The sequence below is a fragment of the Ctenopharyngodon idella genome, chromosome 3 (assembly GCF_019924925.1).
Source record: "Ctenopharyngodon idella isolate HZGC_01 chromosome 3, HZGC01, whole genome shotgun sequence".
NCBI classification, from domain to species: Eukaryota; Metazoa; Chordata; class Actinopteri; order Cypriniformes; family Xenocyprididae; genus Ctenopharyngodon; species Ctenopharyngodon idella.
Genome location: NC_067222.1, coordinates 54,385,192 through 54,408,880, shown reverse-complemented (window position 1 = coordinate 54,408,880; position 23,689 = coordinate 54,385,192). Strand labels below are relative to the sequence as shown.

At 39.9% G+C, this 23,689-nt stretch overlaps 1 protein-coding gene across 1 annotated transcript in view; it reads right to left on the bottom strand.

Annotated features, from left to right (window-relative positions):
• Window positions 1-19,181, bottom strand: part of LOC127507987 (NACHT, LRR and PYD domains-containing protein 12-like) — a 59,947-nt gene extending 40,766 nt beyond the window's left edge. The window contains 4 exon segments of the mRNA XM_051885407.1: window positions 5,935-6,372; window positions 17,168-17,512; window positions 17,514-18,975; window positions 19,178-19,181. Coding sequence (XP_051741367.1) covers window positions 5,935-6,372; window positions 17,168-17,512; window positions 17,514-18,975; window positions 19,178-19,181 — 2,249 coding nt within the window.
• Window positions 19,182-23,689: the final 4,508 nt, after the last annotated feature.

Here is a 23,689-nt window from a genome sequence, read left to right as displayed (position 1 = left end):
CCTATGGATAGCCTAATTCACCTCAGATCTTGAAAATAAATTAAAGCAAACAACAATGTTCAAACTGTCAACTCAAGGTTGTGGGTGTTCGTCTGATTAAATGAACAGAGACGATATCAATGTTGCATGAAAAGTTGTGAACTGGCTAATGCTTTATTAATCCGAACACCCTCCGAGGGAAACGTCAATCCCTTAAAGGGGAAAACACACAGCCTGCAACTAATGCAAATGCTGCGTCCCGCTCTTGTATGGGTCACCTGCAGCGGGCTATTGCCAGGAAAACCTTGAGCAACAAACTTGCCAGACAGGTTGACAGAAGCAGGTCGTCCACGTCGGGGTGCCACAGCCACCTCAGTTGGCCGATTCTGGTCTTTGTGAGCTGGATTACGATGATCAATTGAGACACATTCCGACCTCCCACCTACATCAATAACAAATGTCTTATCCATGGACTTCAGAACCCGGAACGGTCCATCATATGGAGGTTTCAATGGCCCTCTGTGTGCATCATGTTGAACGAACACAAATTTTGCAGAAGACAGATCACTGGGAACCCAAGCCTTGTGAAGTCCGTGCTGAGAGGTGGGCACCGGGATGAAAGTGGAGACACAGCTTTACAGGGTAAGACTGTTTCATGGGCTAGACCACGGGTTGTCGATATCAGGAACAAAGTCACCAGGCACCCTAAGTGTTTGCCCATAAACAAGTTACGGAACAAGCTAGTAAATCCTCCTTAGGTGCCGTTCGAAGTCCCAGCAACGCCCATGGGAGCCGGTCATACCAGTTGTCATCCTTCAGGGAAGCCCTCAGTGCAGACTTCATGGATCGATGAAAATGTTCACACAGACCGTTCGCTTGTGGGTGATAAACTGTAGTGTGCTGAAGCTTAATGCCCAGATTATGTGCAACTGCAGCCCAAAGCTCAGACATGAACTGGGAACCACGGTCTGAGGAGATGTCCAAAGGGGTGCTAAATCTGGCGATCCAGGTGCCAATAAAAGCACACGCAATGTCCCCACTAGATGTTGACACCAAGGGCACAACCTCTGGCCATCTAGTAGTCCGATCCACCATTGTGAGCAGGTGAGCGTACCCCCGCGACAAAAGAAGAGGACCAACAAGGTCAATGTTCACATGATCGAAGCGACGTTCCGGTGCCTCAAAACGCATTAACGGTGCCTTAATATGACGCTGCACTTTCACTCTTTGACAGGGGATGCATAAAAAAACGGAACACGCTCCCACATCTTTCTTGAGGCCACGCCAGATACATTTAAAAGCCATCAACTTTTGGGAAGCTTTTGTACCCGGATGTGACAAACCGTGGATGACATCAAAAACGTGTCGTCTCCAGTTCCTGGGTACAATGGGACGAGGACAACCTAACGAAACATCACAAAGAAGCGAAATGCTGGCCTCATCAAACATGACATCAACCAATTTAAGGCCCGTGACTCCTGTCTTCAAGGACTGGACACTGGTCCGTGGCCATACTGGAGTAATTCACCCCCAAATGTACCACATTGGTGCTTGCTCGCGAAAGGCAATCTGCTACTGCATTGGATTTACCTGCAACATGTTGAATATCAGTAGTAAATTTGGAAATGTAAGCAAGGTGCCGCTGCTGGCGGGCAGACCATGGCTCTGAAACCTTTGACATAGCGAAAGTCAATGGCTTGTCAAGTTATCTTCATTTTTATAGTGTTTTTCACAATACATATTGTTTCAAAGCAGCTTCACAGTGACAATAGGGAAATTCTTATCGAGTTAAAGTTGGTTTTTGATTGAATCACTTGTGTAGAAAATATTGTTAATTATTACTTTAGAGGCCGCTTAAACGACACCTTTCCTACTGAGATCCGAATACCTTTAATGCATTCTTGCTGTTCATTTACATGTTTAGTCTATAGGTTTGCGTGTTTAAATGTGTATGTGAGCAGAAGCTTTTTTTTTTTTTTTTTTTTTAAAGTGTTATTTGCCAAATTAATTTACTGGTCCGCATAATACAGAAAAATTAGTTGTGTCCGCGGATCTATGCGAACTGGAATAATTTTGCTAGCGTTTTATCTATACATAGGGAAAGGAAGGGAAAGGGGCCTTTGCAGGGGATAGTTTAGTTGAAACGTCAGGACTGCGTTATCATCATGTCTAAATGCAGGTCCTTCATCTCATCTGGATACGGCCTGGATCTGGCAGCCTACAGAAAACCTCAGGATAAACAGAGAGAGACTAATATTAGCGTAGACGCCATTCTTCTAATGATGTAGCAAGTACATCAGGTGTTATGGGAAGTGTTCCTGGTTCTGGCTGACCTAATCTATGCAGCCTAACAATTTACATGATTTGAATTATAGAAGTAGATAATGGTTTATGTGTATGCAAGTTTAAACATCTGTGTTTATAGTCTAGACTTAAACTGACAGAGTGTGTCTGCTTCCCGAACAGTGATAGGAAGACTGTTCCAAAGTTTAGGTGTTAAATAGGAAAAGGATCTGCTGCCTGCAGCTGATTTTGATATTCTAGGTATTATCAACTTTCAGAATTCTGAGATCGCAATAGACATGAAGGACTATAATGCATTAAGAGTTCGCTCAGGTACTGGGGAGCTAAACCGTTTAGTTCTTTGTAAGTAAGTAGCAAGATTTTAAAATCTATACATTGTTTAATAGGGAGCCAATGCAGTGTTGACAGAACTGGGCTAATATGGTCATACTTCCTGGTTCTAGTAAGAACTCTAGCTGCTGACAGACAGTCAAAATACAAAAAGACCAATATGACCTAGGCTGCTATCAATCTCTGCTCTCATCCTTTTCTGCTGGAATTCATGCTGCTAAATCTACCTATTTCCACAACAAAATCAACAGCGCTTCAAACACACGCACACTTTTCAAAACATTCAACTCTCTCCTCTGTCTCCCTCCACCACCACCCACCTCATCACTAACTGCTGATAATTTTGCTAATTTTTTCACTGACAAAACATCTACCATCAGCAGTCAGTTCTCCGCTCCACACAGACAGGAACTCAGACCAATCACACACACAGCCGCACACCACCTTTCTTCATTCTCTCCTCTCACTGAGACAGAAGTATCCAAACTTCTCCTCTCCAGCCATCCCACCACCTGCCCTCTAGATCCCATCCCCTCACACCTTCTACAAGCCATCGCTCCTACACTTTTACCAGCACTTACACACATTATCAACACATCTCTCCACACTGGCACTTTCCCTAACACATTCAAGCAGGCTTGGGTAACCCCACTGCTTAAAAAAAAACACATTAAGCACATAGACAGCTACAGACCTGTTTCTCTCCTACCATTCATAGCAAAAACAATTGAACGAGTTGTTTTCAACCAGCTGTCATCTTTCCTCTCACAGAGCAACCAATTGGACGTCAATCAATCTGGTTTCAAGAGTGGCCACTCGACTGAGACTGCACTACTGTCGGTTACTGAATCCTTGCGGATTGCAAAGGCTAATTCCAAATCATCAGTTCTCATTCTGCTCGATCTATCTGCTGCCTTTGACACGGTGAATCATCAGATCCTTCTGTCCACCCTCTCATCACTTGGCATCACAGGTACTCCACTTCTCTGGTTTGAATCCTATCTCACAGGAAGGTCTTTCAGGGTTGCCTGGAAAGGGGAGGTATCCAAAGCTCATCAACTGACCACAGGGGTTCCTCAGGGTTCAGTGCTTGGACCCCTCCTCTTCTCCATTTACACTACATCACTTGGTCCCATCATTCAGGCACACGGTTTCTCGTACCATTGCTATGCTGATGACACACAACTCTTCCTTCCATTCCAATCAGATGATCCCACAGTAGCTGCACAAATCTCAAGCTGTCTGGCGGACATCTCGGCATGGATGAAGGAACATCATCTACAGCTCAACCTGGCAAAGACTGAGCTTCTCGTCTTCCCTGCCAATCCGACTCTAAATCATGATTTCAGCATCCAGCTAGGCACATCTTCTATTACCCCATCAAATTCGGCCAGAAATCTTGGAGTAAGCCTTGATTACCAACTGACCTTCAAAGACCACATTGCAAAGACCACTCGGTCATGCAGATTTGCACTATACAACATCAGGAAAATCAGGCCCTTTCTAACAGAACATGCAACACAACTTCTGGTCCAGGCCCTGGTCATTTCTAGGCTTGATTACTGCAATGCTCTTCTGGCTGGACTGCCATCATGCACAATCAGGCCTCTACAAATGATTCAGAATGCTGCAGCACGTCTCGTCTTCAACGAGTCCAAAAGAGCCCATGTCACACCTCTCTTCATCTCTCTTCACTGGCTACCAATTGCTGCTCGCATCAAATGTTGACGCTTGCTTACAGATCTGCCACAGGCTCTGCACCCTCCTACTTCCACTCACTCTTACGAGTCTACACTCCTACCAGAAGCCTACGCTCATTAAAGGAGCGAAGGCTTGTGGTACCATCACAGAGAGGCACGAAATCGCTCTCCAGGACATTCTCGTTCACTGTTCCTTGCTGGTGGAACGATCTTCCTGCCTTTATCCGGAATGCAGAATCCCTGGCAATATTCAAAAGACAGCTGAAAACTCATCTCTTTCGTGAGCACTTAACCTCATACTAAAAAAAAAAAAAATTAAAAAATGTATACCTATCCTTTCACTTCCTCTAATCCCTCTCTACTGTAGCTTATGATACTCTGAGCATTACCTAAGACTTGTATTGTGAGCACTTTTTGTGCCTGTCTGACTTGTCATGACGACTCGCTTGTTGTATTCCTCACTTGTAAGTCGCTTTGGATAAAAGCGTCTGCCAAATGAGTAAATGTAAATGTATGTGCACTAACTTAGATGGGTTAAAATGCAGAGGACAAATTCAGAGTATAGGGAATCCATATGTGGCCTTCACATTTCAGTCATTACAAAGTGTTCAGATCACTGTGTTAACTGTTTGGAGAACAGTGACCTGAGTTTAGACAAATGTGTCAAATCAATTGAGAATAACTGTATTGTGGTAGCATTTTGTTAATTATTTTAAAGGAGTGGTTCACTGTTTTTTTTCTAGGCTTGATTGTGTTTATAGGGCACAGTTTAACATGTCTTAATGCTTTGTTTTTAAAAAACACTGCATTTTTCATATATTTTCCCTTTATTCTACACTGCTGTTTCCATTGTCATTTGAACAGTCGGATTGACTTCCTGCTTCTATCATACCACTCTCTTCGAAATACGCTCAGATTGGTTAGCTGGCTCAGTGTATTGTGATTCGCTGAAGCATCCGGAAAAGCCATGCCTCTAACCATTAGTTGTTACATGTGCTTAGGTGGAAATGTAAATAATGGCGTCTATATGGCCGTATCAAATTGAGCCTGAATCAGAACCAGATAGCAGTAATGATATGATGGGTCAAGCAGAACCTCTGCAAGCACAGTTTTTAAAGGACGTTTATGAATAATAAGTATTTCGTTTGTATTTGTGTCAAAGTGTTTAGATATGCTGTCACTTGTAAATGTTACTGCTGTTTATGTTAGCTTTCAATATACAGTTTTATCCTGATTAAAGCTTTACTGTATCTGAATACATGACTGAGTAGTAGCGTTTTTGTAAAGGTATCGTTTAATATAGCATGAACAGCTGTTTGTTGGCGCTTGTAGGAGAAGTATGCAATAGAATTTAGCTATCTGGCTAGCGAAGCAAAAACACGTTGGTCTTTGTTTACGTCCTTGATGCAACCAAAAAATAGCAACAAAATACATTTAAAAGACACGTAAAAACAATAAAACGTACTTATATATACGTTTATATATATACGTTCAATATCTTCGTTTGTATTGAACTTTCAGAGCTGTAACTTTGCAGATACTGTTTATTTTCAAGCAACAACATTACACACTAACTAAAGTTAAATCCCAATTAACCACCCCTTTAAGGAAAACCATTTACCTTAGAATCTTCAGCTTACAGTTTCTTTTCAGTCCATCAGAAAGAAGCTTCACTCCAGAATCCTGCAGGTCATTGTTACTCAGGTCCAGTTCTCTCAGGACAGAGTTTGAGGATTGTAAAACTGATGACAAACTCTCACAAGACAAAACAGTGAGATTACATAGAGTGAGGCTGAAAGAGAGCAGAATACACACATCAACAGTCAGATCATCTACAAACACTATGAGTGGGTGACTGTAAATGATCTCATATGTTTTTAAATACCTCAGTATCTGCAGCTGGCAGTTTGGACTCTTCAGTCCATCAGAAAGAAGCTTCACTCCAGAATCCTGCAGGTCATTGTTACTCAGGTCCAGCTCTCTCAGGACAGAGTTTGATGACTGTAGAGCCGAAGACAAACTTTCACAGGACTGACCAGTGAGATTACACCCACATAGCCTGTGTAGAGAGCATAACAGTGATATCAATGTGTTTATCAGGGAGGGTTTATAATCTGAACTGCAAGTTTGTGCTAATTTCAGTGTAATGACACTTTAGCCATTAACCCTTTGAGCGGTATGGTCCCACATATGGGATTTTTATTTCTGTCCCCCTGGGCGTACGGTCCCACATATGGGATTTAGAACGTTCAGCGACATCACATAACTGCCAGATTCAAACTGTGCTTTCACGCTTTGGCTGCAAGATGGATGCATTCAGCTCTTGTCATATATCACAACTATGCAGTGTTTTCAGCCACAATGTTTTTTTTTTAAGGTTTCAGACATACTTGCATGTATTTTGGGAGAAACTGATGAATTCACCTGCTGTAAATCCGACTAACAGGACTCCGCGAACTGTGGGGCAAACTAAGATGGCAGCGCCCATCTCGCGTTATAGATCAAGATAAAGATCATTTATAAAGGTTTTAAAATGACAAAACACACTCACTTTCACATATTTGAGAATAGGAATATCTGATAGTTGATGACATGGTAAACAAGTTTGTGAATATTTCAAATAAAAAATTAAAAACAAAATAATAGTGATCTATCTGTCATACAGTGTTATTGTGGCTGTGTTCAGCGTACGTGACGTGCATGACGCGTCGCCATGGAAACAATAAATGCAAACGTTTTAAAATAATGGTCGCATTAAAAAAAAACTAACTCTGTGGGGTCAGTTAGAATATTTTAAACTTACGCTTGAAAGGGTTAAAATGTAATGTTTCTCTTGAGGGTTAAAGGATTAGTCCACTTTCAAATAAAAATTTCCTGATACTTTACTCACCCCCATGTCATCCAAGATGTCTATGTCCTTCTTTCTTCAGGCAAAAAGAAATTAAGGTTTTTGATGAAAACATTCCAGGATTATTCTCCTTATAGTGGACTTCAATGGCTTCCAAACAGTTGAAGGTCAAAATTAGTTTCAGTGCAGCTTTAAAGGGCTTTAAACAATACCAGACGAGTAATAAGGGTCTTATCTAGCTAAACAATTGGTCATTTTCTTCAAAAACCTTAATTTCTTTTCGCCTGAAGAAACCGTCTGGAGGCCATTGAAGTCCACTATTACCCCCTTTCCACTAGCACGAATCGGGTGTTAGTTCAGAGCTAGTGCTAGTGCCAGTTCGGAGTTGGTTCAACTGACGAGCCTTCTAAGAACGGGTTTGTCTTTCCATGGGCTAGAGAGCCAGCACAGAGCCAGGTTTTCGTTACTGTATATGTCTCATATTTCACAGTAAAGCTAGCGCTGCAGCGCCAAACACAAACATACCAAGCTTGTTTGAGATGCATCGGCTTCTCGCAGAGCGATTGGCACATGACATCAAAGCACTGCGAGAACGATCCAAAAGCACAAGGAGTCATGCTCTACAAATGCTCCCGCGGACCCGCAGCACTCCGATGTCACTCGCCGAAATGGTCCGCGCTGATCTGATGCATCTCAAACAAGCAATCCATCAACAATGGCAGACGCTTTGTTACTATTGATGCTCATGGCTTTGCGAACCTACATTGGCATTCAAACAGGGCTCGCCGTAATTTGTATATAGACGGAGATTACAATCAAGCTGCTTGTAGCTGCTATTTAAAAAATGGTGGTCACAAGTTTCTTGTTGGTCATCGTAACCTAGCCCCTGACGCAAGCGGTTCTTACTTCTAGCCCAGCAATGTTTTGGTGCTACTTACGAACCACTTTTCCTGGTTCGGAGCTGGTGCTTTGGTTGTCGAAAGACAAAGAACTGATTTAAAACTAGGCTCTGACTCAAAACCAGCACTCAAACTGCCTTGGTGGAAAAGGGGTATATAAGGAGAATAATCCTGGAATGTTTTCATCAAAAACCTTTTCTTTTCGACTGAAAAAAAGAAAGACATGGACATCTTGGATGACATGGGTGTGAGTCTTTGCATTTGTGCTGAACTCTGGAGCAGATTGTACATGAACTCACTTGACTCAAAGGTCCAATCACAGTGTTTCTTAAGTTATCAACACACTGAATGAGACAAGAACTAGAGATGCACCGATCGATTGGCCAGGGATCGGAATTGGCCGATTTTCCTCATGATCAGTCTCCCTTCTTACCGATTCTGAGCCGATCCGTTTTGTTACCAGCGGCACAGGCAATAACGTCAGCTGCGCGTTCTCGCTCTCTTCTCTGTCACGGTGAAGTGACACACACAAGCGCGGGCGCCTCCTCTCACTCATCTCATTCGCTCCTGTTAAATAGTGCTTACGTATTGCGCATAATTTTAGTCATTCCCGCAGGTTTCGCGCTCACACCAAAAGCGCGCGCACCGCTGATCTATATAGGTGGAGCGGACAAGCCACGAACAGAGACAGAAGTCAGAGTCACAAGTACCAAAATTAGTGGCTTACTGCGCTTAAACTGTCAAATACATACAAAAGTATGTCAAAACCAGCGGCACAGGCAATCTTGGTGGGTACTCAGATAAACGCAGTTAAATAGCTAAGAAAGTGAACCCATGTTGTGTGCGTAACAGTATTGGGTCCGTTAAACACCGTTCATAAACTCTTAAAGGGACAGCAGTCCAATATTCCTGCTGCTGTCTGTCATGTTAATCAAAGAACAAAAGACAAAGAAAATCACTTTCTGCTCTTGACTGAATACATTTTAGAACTTTAATGGTAAGAATTGATCTGTATTAATATTTACAATAAAGACTACAGAAGTTAAGGTAACCAATGTTATTTTATATTTGATTAGGCCTACTTTAATTTCTGTAGTATTTTTTACCTGAATAAAAACCCAGTTAACCTGAAAAACTTAGTTTCATAGCTCTCTTTATTCTATTGCATTTATTTGAGCTTTTTATATTTTATTACTGACTTTTTACTTGTTTTTTTTTTATGAAAATAAAACTTTGTGTTGAAGAAAAGCAGATTTTTGTTTGTATATGTTGTCAATTATAGTTCTTAGAAAGAAAATTGGAATCTGCAAAAATCGGTATCGGCAGATCACACTAACAAAAAAAAATCGGAATCGGCCAAGAAAATTGCAAGCGGTGAATCTCTAACAAGAACTGGGAATAATATGATCCTCGGAGCATGGTGTGCAGAGGATTTGACTGATGAAATCTCTGCAAACTCATAGAAAATAACCAAAACAATCTAAGGTTCTTGTTTAGTACAGTGGCTAGATTAACATAAACAGACATCACCAGAACAAAACATTTCATTACAATTTAGTAGCGATGACTTTATGAATTTCTTTACTGAGAAATCAAAAAACATGCTCAATGGGTGACATATCCGGTGAGTATGCTGGCCATGCAAGAACTGGGATGCAGATCAGACATCATATGCCTGAGTTACAACAACTTCCTGTTTCGTGGCATTAATCGCATACATTAGCACTCAGCCAAGTGTTGCATGATTTAATGTGTTTCTAGTATGTTTAGTACTTCTTGGCATATTAAAATGTGTTTCAGGGAGTGAATTACAATGTAAAGCATGCCATTTCCTGTTGCCAGCAGGTGGCTGGATATTGGCATATAGATGTCTTTAGGCCAGGACTCTTATCACACATGTGAAGCTTGGGGCAGATCAGACACTGTATGCTTGAGTTACAACAACTTCCTGTTTAATGATGATAATAGCATGCTTTAACAGTCAGCTAGGGGTTGCTAGCATGATTTAGAATGTTTCTAGCATGTATAGTACTCAATTGCATATTTTAGTATGTTGCTAGTAGTGCATCACATTGTTAAAGGGATCCCCTGGTGTCAAGACTTGTATGGCTTAATATAACGTAAATGATGTCTCTTACTGAAATATGTAGTAGAAAACCCATGAAAGATTTACTATATTGTAGCGAAATTGTACAGGTATTTAATTAATTTATGGGTGAAATATATGAATATAATAAATCATAAAGCTTTATGATTAATTATAATACATATACCGACCCAAGAGGGAATTATACATATATTGTGAATTAATTACAATGAATTATAATCAATTACATATAGGATTAGTTCTGGTTTAATAATTATTTAGAGAAACTATTCGTTTGTCCAGCAAACCGTTAGCTCCTCATAGACTATTATAAAAAGGAAGGTTTTTCTCTGGCCACGAGAAAGATTTCCTATTCTAGCATCAATGCGTAAAGCAAGGATACTGGATCGAAACGTTAAAGTGACCTGGGTTTTGTTGAATGAGCAAAAAAAAAAAAAAAAAAAAAAAAAAAACCACAATCGAGCATGAATAATGTGTTTAATATATGAAAACTACTAATACAGAGGTTATGCATCTAAATATATATATACAGAATATACACATATATACAAGAGCGGAAGTAAAGACAGGCAAAGAGAGAAGAGAGGTAATCAAAGATTGGCAAATTACAACAGTTAACCCTTTGAGAGCCAGCACAGAAATCAGTTTAAACGAATTTCAAAGAAATTGGTACTTGCATATAGGTTCAAGTCAGTGTGCAGTAGAGTTTCAGTGCGCGTGGCTTGGATCGATTGGTCCTTTCCGAGAGGGTTTCCTCCGGCGGGGTTTTCAAACGAGGTTTAACTGACGAGTAAAATAACCAAGAAGAGAGAAGAGAGAGAGAGTCCAAGGAAATGGTCGTCCCAGAAGAAGCTGAGCGCGTGATGAGAGCGCTGTCGCCTGAGGCAGTTCAGGGGCAATCGTGAGACAATCGGGAGACAAAGGAAAAGTTGTGTGTTGGTGCTTTTATGGAAAACCAAGCTGACACACCTCCTTCTTTGAAAACAACCAATAGTCAGGGTGCAATGTTTGGGGGGCAAAGTTTTCTTTGTCTTGTCTCCTGGCTGGATTTGCATAATTTATGAGGTATCAGATAGGAGTGTATTTTCTTCACAGTACCATTAAAAATAGAACAGTGCATTTTGCAGTTATGTGACATACCTCAGTGAATGAGACATGGAAAGAGCTTTAAAATGAGACCAAACTTGCCATAAGAAAAGCATATAAAAGAAGTTACAGTTTACAGTCAAATGTAATTGTTAGAAATGACACTAGTACCACTACAATCCTAGCTAAGCTTATACAGTGGGAATAACTATATGCAATTTGACAATACAACGGAGGTTACATTTATATATTATATCTTACACATACAGTCTTCAATGCATGTTTGTGTGTCTGTATGTGTGTGGTGTGTGTTGGAATGTGATCTGGCACTTAGTCCACATGAGGGGCCCTTTGATGTCCCAAGAGCTAGGAAATAGGCTTCTCTGTTTAACCTCAGAGGGTCCATGAAAGTGCCAAAGTGCTCGTCTTTCTCAGACCGGCCGGGGCTGATGTGAGATTTACAAACAGTTCAGCAGGCTAAAAGCATTCTGAAAATTCCAAAGTTCGTTGGCTAAGACTGATTCTTGTACAGACGCTACAATATTTAAAAAAATTCCATAACATATTTGGACAATGGGCGGCGCCATTTTGTTTGCATTCTAAGTCGATGACGTCAAATGGTTGCACTCTGTCAGCTACTTACATTATTCTATGGCTATTTTTACCGCAAAAATGTTACATGTGCTGTTGCACATGTAACATACATGATTTAACCCCTGTAACAGATCTATACAGGTGGAGCTGGGGAAGGAGGAAGGTTCTGAAAGTGCGCTGCAAACTGCTAACAGCAAACAATGCCAAATATTTGAAGGTTTGAGCAGCAAACTCATAATTATAATAATTATTTGTTACATTTATATAGCGCTTTTCTGGGCACTCAAAGCGCTTTACATGGAAGGGGGAATCTCCTCATCCACCACCAATGTGCAGCATCAATGGGCGGCGCCATTTTGTTTGCATTCTAAGTCGATGACGTCAAATGGTTGCACTCTGTCAGCTACTTACATTATTCTATGGCTATTTTTACCGCAACACAACTCGGAATATAATATATGATGCCACATTGTGCAGCTTTTGGTTGTAATTTTCAGTCGATGAGCCACAAGAGAAGCGATGTAGGCCTAAGTCTTAACTGCTTTACTAGCGATAAGAAGAGAAAAGACTGGGAAGTTGTGAAGAATGTGGCACTCGAGACGGATATAAATCCGATCACTCAAACCACTTCAGGAGGTGGTCTGGGACGCATTCCAGTCAAAACTGAACAGGTCTAAATGCATCTGGTTGTTGAAACCACATATGTAAATTTAACTCCTCCCAAAAATAAAAAATACTACAAAATAAACGTGTGAGAGCATGTTATAGATTAAATAATGTATAGCCAGATATGACAGCGCTACTGCAGCACGTATTGCCGCAGATAAGCAGCTGATTTTCTATTCAGCAGTACAACGTGCAAACTGCCGCAAATCAAACTGAAACTAAGTCGCAGGCGCTCAAAACACAATCATCTTCATTAAAGGTAATGAGAATGAATGATCTTACCAGTGCTGATTGTCTGATATGTCACCTGAATGTATAACGCAGTTAAAACATGCTGCGAAGATACTACTGTTTATGCGATCACAGATATCTCGTGCATCACAGCACACGCGAGCTTTGAGGCAGTCTGTCTCAATCCAGATGTGTTATAGGCTGCCCTCGTCAGTAAGCAGTAAAGACTTACATCGCTTCTCTTGTGGCTCATCGACTGAAAATTACAACCAAAAGCTGCACAATGTGGCATCATATATTATATTCCGAGTAGTGTTGCGGTAAAAATAGCCAAGTAATAAGAAGCTGACAGAGTGCAACCATTTGACGTCATCGACATAGAACGCAAACAAAATGGCGCCGCCCATTGTCCAAATATGTTATGGATTTTTTAAATAACGTAAATCTTTCATGGGTTTTCTACTACATATTTCAGTAAGAGACATCATTTATGTTACATTAAGCCATACAAGTCTTAACACCAGGGGATCCCTTTAAAAACGTCACTTCTTGTTGCCAGTAGGTGGCGCTATAACTATAACTGAATATCGTCATGTACAGGTGCTGGTCATATAATTAGAATATCATCAAAAAGTTGATTTATTTCACTAATTCCATTCAAAAAGTGAAACTTGTATATTATATTCATTCATTACACACAGACTGATATATTTCAAATGTTTATTTCTTTTAATTTTGATGATTATAACTGACAACTAAGGAAAATCCCAAATTCAGTATCTCAGAAAATTAGAATATTACTTAAGACCAATACAAAGAAAGGATTTTTAGAAATCTTGGCCAACTGAAAAGTATGAACATGAAAAGTATGAGCATGTACAGCACTCAATACTTAGTTGGGGCTCCTTTTGCCTGAATAACTGCAGCAATGCGGCGTGGCATGGAGTCGATCAGTCTGTGGCACTGCTCAGCTGCATAAGAGCCCAGGTTGCTCTGATAGTGGCCTTCAGCTCTTCTGCATTGTTGGGTCTGGTATATCGCATCTTCCTCTTCACAATACCCCATAGATTTTCTATGGGGTTAAGGTCAGGCGAGTTTGCTGGCCAATTAAGAACAGGGATACCATGGTCCTTAAACCAGGTACTGGTAGCTTTGGCACTGTGTGCAGGTGCCAAGTCCGGTTGGAAAATGAAATCTGCATCTCCATAAAGTTGGTCAGCAGCAGGAAGCATGAAGTGCTCTAAAACTTCCTGGTATATGGCTGCGTTGACCTTGGACCTCAGAAAACACAGTGGACCAACACCAGCAGATGACATGGCACCCCAAACCATCACTGACTGTGGAAACTTTACACTGGACCTCAAGCAACGTGGATTGTGTGCCTCTCCTTTCTTCCTCCAGACTCTGGGACCCTGATTTCCAAAGGAAATGCAAAATTTACTTTCATCAGAGAACATAACTTTGGACCACTCAGCAGCAGTCCAGTCCTTTTTGTCTTTAGCCCAGGCGAGACGCTTCTGACGCAGTCTGTTGTTCAAGAGTGGCTTGACACAAGGAATGCGACAGCTGAAACCCATGTCTTGCATACGTCTGTGCGTAGTGGTTCTTGAAGCACTGACTCTAGCTGCAGTCCACTCTTTGTGAATCTCCCCCACATTTTTGAATGGGTTTTGTTTCACAATCCTCTCCAGAGTGCGGTTATCCCTATTGCTTGTACACTTTTTTTTCTACCACATCTTTTCCTTCCCTTCGCCTCTCTATTAATGTGCTTGGACACAGAGCTCTGTGAACAGCCAGCCTCTTTTGCAATGACCTTTTGTGTCTTGCCCTCCGTGTGCAAGGTGTCAATGGTCGTCTTTTGGACAACTGTCAAGTCAGCAGTCTTCCCCATGATTGTGTAGCCTACAGAACTAGACTGAGAGACCATTTAAGGGCCTCTGCAGGTGTTTTGAGTTAATTAGCTGATTAGAGTGTAGCACCAGGTGTCTTCAATATTGAACCTTTTCACAATATTCTAATTTTCTGAGATATTTGGGATTTTCCTTAGTTGTCAGTTATAATCATCAAAATTAAAAGAAATAAACATTTGAAATATATCTGTGTGTAATGAATGAATATAATATACAAGTTTCACTTTTTGAATGGAATTAAGAAATAAATCAACTTTTTCATGATATTCTAATTATATGACCAGCAACTGTAGATGTGTTCAGGGCAGGACTCTTATCAAATGTGTGAAATTTGGGGTAAATTGGACATTGGCCTGAGTTACAGCAACTTCCTCTTCCATTGAATTAATAGCATGCTTTAGCACTTAGCTAAGTGTTGGAAAGAGAGAAAGAGAGAGAGAGAGAGAGAGAGAGAGAGAGAGACAGAGTGTGTGAAAAATCCCCATTCAAACCAAAATATCTAACTTTCTGTTGGTCTGAGCTAATGACTGTAAATAAGAAAGTTGTCCGGCTTAATGAGAACAATATGTGTACTGAGTTTGGTTACCGCAGTTAAAACTAACCCCCCCACTTTTGTCAAAAAGTGGCGCTACAGAGGAGTATATCAAATTCCAGAGCATGCTTTTTTCATGATATGTGTTGCATGATATGTGTTTCTAGTATGTTTGGTACTTCGTAGCATATTGAAATTTGTTTCTGGGAGTGAATTACAGTGTAAAGCATGACATTTCCTGTTGCCAGCAGGTGGCGCTATGACTAACTGAATATTGGCGTACAGATGTCTTTAGGCCAGCACTCTTATCACATGTGAAGTTTGGGGCAGATCGGATATTGTATGGCCGAGTTACTCTAGCTTTCTCTTTCATGGCAAACATCAGAGTTTCTCAGGCTGCACGGGCACGCCCTTCAGCGAACACTCAAGATCTTCGCAATTTATCATAGCTAAGGCCTTAAAATTAGACTGACAACATATGGTGTTTATCTGGTTTAATCTCTATGAATAGTTAATCACAGTGTAAAAAGACAAGAGCAAGTATGATATGTGCTACTTCCAATACATTCACAGACATTGCTGTGAGCAGTTAAGAGATGTTGCTAATGCTGCTGTTGCACATGTAACATACATGATTTAACCCCTGTAACAGATCTATACAGGTGGAGCTGGGGAAGGAGGAAGGTTCTGAAAGTGCGCTGCAAACTGCTAACAGCAAACAATGCCAAATATTTGAAGGTTTGAGCAGCAAACTCATAATTATAATAATTATTTGTTACATTTATATAGTGCTTTTCTGGGCACTCAAAGCGCTTTACATGGAAGGGGGAATCTCCTCAACCACCACCAATGTGCAGCATCCACCTAGATGATGCGACGGCAGCCATATTGTGCCAGAACGCCCACCACACACCAGCTTATTGGTGGAGAGGAGACAGAGTGATGAAGCCAGTCAATATATGGGGATGATTAGGAGGCCATGATGGACAGAGGCCAATGAGCAAATTTGTTCAGGATGCCGGGGTAAACCCCTACTCTTTTCGAAGTACACCCTGGGATCTTTAATGACCACAGAGAGTCAGGACCTCGGTTTAACGTCTCATCCAAAGGACGGTGCTTTTTTTACAGTATAGTGTCCCCATCAGCATAGGACCCACACAGACCACAGGTTGAGCACCCCCTGCTGGGTGCGTTGGCCGGGAAACGAACTGCTTGGAAGGCAGCTATGCTCACCACTATACCACCAACGCAGGCGCTTGGGTGCCGGCTGATGCCGGCTGCTGGCCTCATTAACACCTCTTCCAGCAGCAACCTAGTTTTTCCAGGTGGTCTCCCATCCAGGTACTAACCAGGCTCAGCCCTGCTTAGCTTCAGTGGGCAACCAGTCTTGGGCTACAAGGTGATATGGCTGCTGGCCGCTGATGCAACAGCAACCAATCAACTGTGCTGTGTAGATTATGATGTGATCGCTACCAAATGAGACGCTACCAATTAAAGACTCATCAGCCTGTATCGTCAGAGTTTCAAGCCAGAACTAGATAAATATTGTTTTTATTACCAATGATCAATACACTCAAATTGAGTAATCTCTTATTTAAAAAAAATATTAATAGGAAAACAAAATTTTTAAATTTTATAATTTGACTATATTTTACTCTTTCAAATTTTAATGAGCAGTGGATGGGACATAGCAAAATAACACGCATCCTCTAAACACAAAACTAAATACAAAACTTTAAAAAAATCTAGAAAATGTATCTAAAGAGTCAAATCATGCATTTGTTATGAATATAAAAATGTGCCTTATATAACACACCCTTTGATAGTCATTTTTATGTTAAGTTATCATGGCAAATGAGTTACTTATGTACATGACACCAAAAGGCACCCTACAGTGATATTGACCCACATTCTAGTCTTAGTTATGAAACAGCTATTCATCCACATATTTGAACAAGAAGCGATCAGTGAAATTACTCACAGGGCTTTTCTGCAGCATCTCACAGCTGGAACGAGTCTCCTGTAGTTTGAAGATGACGTGAACCTCTTTGGGTTGAACTCATCCAGCACCTTCTCTGACATCAGCAGTATGTAGGTCAGCACTGTGCACATTGAAGATGAGAGTTCTCTTCCTGGATGTTCATCTGAACTGAGGTATCTCTGGATTTCCTCATATAATGAATGATCCTTGAGCTCAAGTAAGCAGTAGAATAGGTTGACTGAAGCTTCATCTGAGGTGTTCCAGGATAGTTTTCGTTTAATGTATTCAGTTGTTTGTGTGATGCTCTCTGTGGTGTCTTCAGTGTGTTTGATCAGGCCTTTGAGCAGGTTGACTGGATTCCAGTGAAATTCCCATCAGAAACCGCAGGAACAGGTCCAGATGTCCTCTCTCACTCTTCATGGCTTTATCAACAGCCTTCTCTAGTAGCTCCTGCAATGTGATGTTTTCTTTAGGCTTCTCAAAGAAAAACTGAAGCTCCTGCATGTTCTTGTTCAGGTAACAGAGGAACACATGCACTGCAGCGAGAAACTCTTGAACACTCAGATGCACAAAGCAGAAGACCTTTTTTTCATGAAGTCCATATTCCTTCTTAAAGATCTCAGCGATCATTCCTGTGAACTCAGTGTCTTTACTCACATCAATACCACATGCTTCCAGATCTTCCTCATAGAACACAATGTTTTCCTCCTTCAACTGTTCAAACGCTAGCTTGGCTAACTTCAAAATCATTTCTCTATTTGACTGCAAGTTCTTTGAGTATTCTCTTTCTTCTTGTTCATCATATTTCTGGTTCTTCATGTTCATCTGTATCAGCAGGAAGTGACTGTACATCTCAGTGAGTGTTGTGCTGATGTTCTCAGTGTTGTTCTTGAGAATATCTTGAAGTACTGTGGCGGTAATCCAGCAGAACACAGGAATGTGACACATGATGTAGAGACTACGAGACGTCTTAATGTGTGAGATGATTCTGGAGGCCTGAGTCTCATCTGTGATTCTCTTTCTGAAGTACTCTTCCTTCTGTTGGTCAGTGAATCCTTGCACCTCTGTGTACAAACCCACATACTGAGGAGGGATCTGATTGGCTGCTGCTGGTCGTGAGGTCACCCAAATGAGAGCTGATGGAAGCAGCTTCCCTTTGACCAGACTTGTGAACAGCACGTCTACAGAAGATTTTTTCTCAGCCGAGTTCAATGGTCTACTTTTAAAATTCAAAGGCAGGCGACTCTCATCAAGTCCATCAAATATAAAGGCTAGCTTGCATTCCTTATATAACTTTGATTTCTCCAGGTCTTTCAGTTCAGGATAAAATTCCAGCAGAAGCTCATGGAGACTGAAATCTTCATTTGCCATAAAGTTAATCTCTCGGAATGGAAGCAGGAACACACAGTTAATAAAATCATTGGCTTTTCCTTCTGCCCAGTCCAGGATGAACTTGTGCACAGAGACAGTTTTTCCGATGCCAGCGACTCCCTTAGTCAGCACTATCTTTTTCTCATTATTTTCCCCTAATAATGTAAATATATCATTGCATTTGATTGGTTTGTCCTGTGTTTTTTTGTTCTTGTTTTTTGGTCTGTCTTGTGATTTCTGGGTCTTTAGAGCATCATCAATCTTCATAATCTCATGTTCCTGATTGACATCTTTCATATCTCCCTCTGTGATGAACAGTTCTGTGTAAACATCCTTAAGATATGCTTCATTTTCTTTCTTGCCCTCAAAAACACGCTCTGCTTCCTCCTTCATGTTGGTTTTGTGAGTTTCCAAGAATTTTTTCAGATTCAAATCCTCTGTTATAAAATATTAGCGTAAGTAAATAAAACATATTGCATTAAAAGAATAAATAAACATGACAAAGCTTTCACGTCAGCATGATCTGATCAGAATAGTTTAATCTGTCCCGCCACAGTTTTATAATGAACCTGAAAGATCACTAACGTGGTGTTTTGAATCATTAATATCAATGTTTCAATGAGTCAATGATTCACTGACCCATCCATAAATACACTTGCTTCATTACTGAAAGAATGAGTGACTCAATGACTCACTCATTAAGACAGTGACTTGCTGCCATCTACTGGCAGTTTTAGTTTAATATTTCAAAGTATCACTTTGTTTTTACCATAATTTGCTTCATTTATTATATTAATAATAATATTAATGGAATTTTAAGAATATGACATAAAACATGACATACATTTAATATGGTTAGAAATACTTCACCTTTATGAAGGTAAAAAAATGCACCTGTGAATCAATTTAAGGGAGCAAATATTGTCCCTTGATGGAAAAGGTGTGACTGCAGTCCGAGTGTTAGAGAGGGAGTACACAAAGATAAATGCCTATGGGAGTACGACACTAAAAGATTGGGAACCAATCTAGGCCCATTGAAAGATGAAGTAGCCAAGAGCATCTGATCTGGCCTACAGTATTTACTGTCTGTTGAGCTACAGCAGGGGTTTTCACCTGTTAAGGGGGGCGCGAGCACCTGTTAGTTCAAAAGTGAAATTCTCAAGTGAAACAGCTGTAAAAATTAGATTTTACTAGCAAATCTTTAGTCATCCACTAGAGGGGGCAATTTGACTATTCTCCCAGCTAATCGGTATATAGTTATAGTTACAGTGGCTATACTTACAGCAGGGTCTGTGTACCTTCGGATAATTTGTTTTCTCCTTTTTGTCTTCTAAACGGAAAAACGAAGAAAGCATTCATTTATCACATATTCGACCCTCCTCATGAGCATAAATAAACAAATCGAGTCGTTTTTTCATATTTTTATTTTTGTTTTAATCACACTTTGTTCTAATCCGCCAAATGGAAAAACAATAAAACCAAAATGGATAAACAGCTTGAATATTCGATCTCTACATGGGCGGGAATAAAACGCCCCTTTCCGCTGATTGGTCAACCAAAGATCAAGCCACGCCATCAGTTCTTAGCTCCAGAACTCAGCTCCGCGCAACAGAATATGGTAGCCTAAATCTATCCGATACATTTGTACGGATTATTACAGAGTTTATTGCAACTACATTTAAACTCGTTCTCAAACAGCCAGACTAATAAATGGCTTGACACAACCCGTGCCAGAGCAGAGCCTAGACAGAGCTTTCTTCTATACACATACATTTGCGTGCCGTGAAATACTAATTTATCGTATTAAATTATAATAATTTACGTGGCATCTGCTCTCACAACTTGCCAAACTATTTGGCACACTTATTAGCCTACTTATTCAGCTGACCAACTCTCAATCTGTGTGCCGCACTGGACAGCGCAGAGAGAATGCATAAGCTATTGTACTAAAGCAGAATCGATTCAAGGGTCAAGTCAAGTCATCTTCATTCATATACCACTTTTTACAATACAGATTGTTTCAAAGCAGCTTCACAGTGATAATAGGAAAATTAATAGAGCTTGTTTTGGCTTTAAAGCAGCTCTAAGATAAAGTTTATCGAGCTAAAGTTTTTGATTGAATCGCTTTCGTTGTAAAAATCATTAATTAACATAGGGGACGCTTAAATGACACCTTTTAACTAAAAACAGAACAGAAACAAACTTTTAATGCGTTCTTGCCGTTCATTTACGTGTTTAAGGGTAGACTATGAAATAACACTTTGAACAATAAAGTCAGAGATTAATATATTTTTATATTTATATTTATATATTTATATACTTATATTTTTATATATCTATTACTGTCATAAATTAATTAGTCAAATAAGGCTACCTTTTAAAATAACCATATCTTATTAAATATAGGTCTATGCCATCTTTTAATTTAAAATCTTAAATTTAGTCAATACAATTAGAGTTTGACACTATTTTGTTTCAACCAAAGGCATCTTGCGCTGCAGAGGTGCACAGCAGCATCTGAAGTTGCTTTTAGATGTTTTTACACAATTTAATGCTGCTCAGAGAGGTCCGTAAATACATTCACACAGCAGAGCAAATACATAATGCAATGACATTAATTTTATGACATTAGTTTTATACAAAATGCTTTAAATACAGAAATATGAAATAAATTACAAGATGAAATGAATATGAAATATCGCCACTAGGTGGCAGTAAGTCACTGTGTTAATGAATGAGTCATTTTATTCAATCGATTCACTCAAAACGCTGATTCATTCAGTAATAAAAAGGCTGTACGGTTGAGTGATTCACCAGCCAATTTGTTCAAAGACTCGGATTCATTCACATATGAACTACTATAGGCTACTCTGTGCGCCTTATGTTGTGAGTCGCACAATGATCTGTGAGTTTGCTTTAGAAATTTAGCTGGCAGAAAAAATAATACATTGTTTTGAGGGACATACTCGGTGTTAATGAAATAAAATAAAATTTACAGATGCAATGTAAATAAATTAATATTTAATATGATAAACTAATTCCACCACACACAAATATAGGCAGAAGAAAGCTATGCCCTGTAGAGTTTGTGTCGAGCCATTCATTAATCTGGTTGTTTGATGAGATATAGACCTAGATGAAATGTCCGAGTTAAGAATCCATACAACTGTAACTGATGAACAATTGCTTGATCTTCACTGTAAATAAATTCTCTCTGTGCTGTCCAGTGCGTCGCGCAGCTCCAGCAGAGATTTTTAGAGTTGGTCAGCTAAATAAAACAGCGGTGTGCCAAATACATAGGCTAGGAGTAGTTGTGAGAGCAGATGCCACGTAAATTCATATTTAATACGATAAATTAGTATTTCACGGCACGCAAATGAATGTGTACACAGAAGAAAGCTCTGTCTAGGCTCTGCTCTGGCACGGGTTGTGTCGAGCCATTTATTAGTCTGGCTGTTTGATGAGAACGAGATTAAATGTAGTTGCAATAAACTCTGTAATAATTTGTAGTTTCGCACAAATGTATCGAATAGATATAAGCTACTATATATTCTGTTGCGCGGAGCTGATTCTGGAGGTAAGAACTGATGGGGCGGCTTGATCTTTGGTTGACCAATCAGCGGAAAGGGGCGTTTTATTCCTGCCCATGTAGAGATCGAATATTCAAGCTGTTTATCCATTTTGGTTTTATCGTTTTTCCATTTGGCAGATTAGAACAAAGTGTGATTGAATCAAAAACATAAATATGAAAAAACGACTCGAGATTTGTTTATTTATGCTCATGATGAGGGTCGAATATGTGATAAATGGGTCTGTGTACTTTTGCATCCATTCGTTTTTCCTTTTTTAAACCAGAAATGAAATATGGAAAATGCGGTTTCTTTGTTTTTTATTTTAACACTGATGAATAGAATTAGCAGATACAAGCTAATTTTCCTTATGCAAGATTATTATTTTGTTAAAAATAATATAAATGATATACAACTTGTTTTTTAATATGTAAAAATGCTAAATTTAATTTCCAGTGTTTTGCGTCATACACACAGACGCTAAAACGCCCTCTAGTGCCTTTTCCTCTGGCGTCAATAAATGACTCGCTTCAAGAGCCTGTCTAAATGACATCGATTCATTTTCATTCGTTACATTACTATTATTATTATTTTTACATTTATATTTTAACCTAAACATTACATTTCTAAACCTTATAGCCTCTTGTTTAGCGCTCTATTATTATCGAGTTCCCGCTTGTGGTCTCAATCCCGTCATTTTGCTTTTTGCTCTGTTTTATATGAATAAAGGCCAAAACAACATCTAAATTACTGTGACTTTTTCGTCTGGCTCTGTTAGGTGTTTTATATAGGCTAGTTTTATATTGAGAAATTGCTGTTCAAATTGAAAATATATCAACTTATGTTATGATGACAAAATTATACCCCAATATGTGATTTTCATGAAGACAAAATTCCCATGCCCTTTGCCTCAGTGGAGGTTTGACATGAAATATTTCTCAATTCTCATTTGAAGCAATGCGTTACAGCCGCGTCGCTGGACATTAACGCTTTACGTGGCTTAATCCTACTAAAACAACAACCAGGGAGAAACTATTTTCTCGCACATTTTCTTATCATCAACAGCATCTGCTAAGACAACGGCAACGTAAACAAAGTGGAAGGACAGTATTTTTATGTTAAGCGTTTATAACGGTTTTCTATAAGTGGAAAATGCTGAACGGTGAAAGCGCATTGCCTTCATATTCAGCCTGACCTGCTTGGTCATATCTTTATTGGTCATTTATATCAGTGTCTTAATGCATTAAGCGTTTTCTTCATAACTGTTTTATTTTCTAGGAAAATGCTTTTATTAATTGTGTTCATAGTGGGCTGCTTATAAGGTGTATAAGGAATTAGATAAACGTAGGGACAGTGTCCAAAAAGGCTGAAAACCCTGTGCAATGCACCACCTGGTGGATCTTGTGTGAAGCACAACACACTTACTTAAAATCTAAGAGCCGTGCCTACAAGAATCACTGCAATCACCCGTGATGAATTGTGTGATAACAGGTGAAACATGCATTCTTAACAGCCACATCTGTGAGAATAAACTCAAATCTGGGGTTTCTCTGTACAGACAGTGATCATTATTTACCCTCCG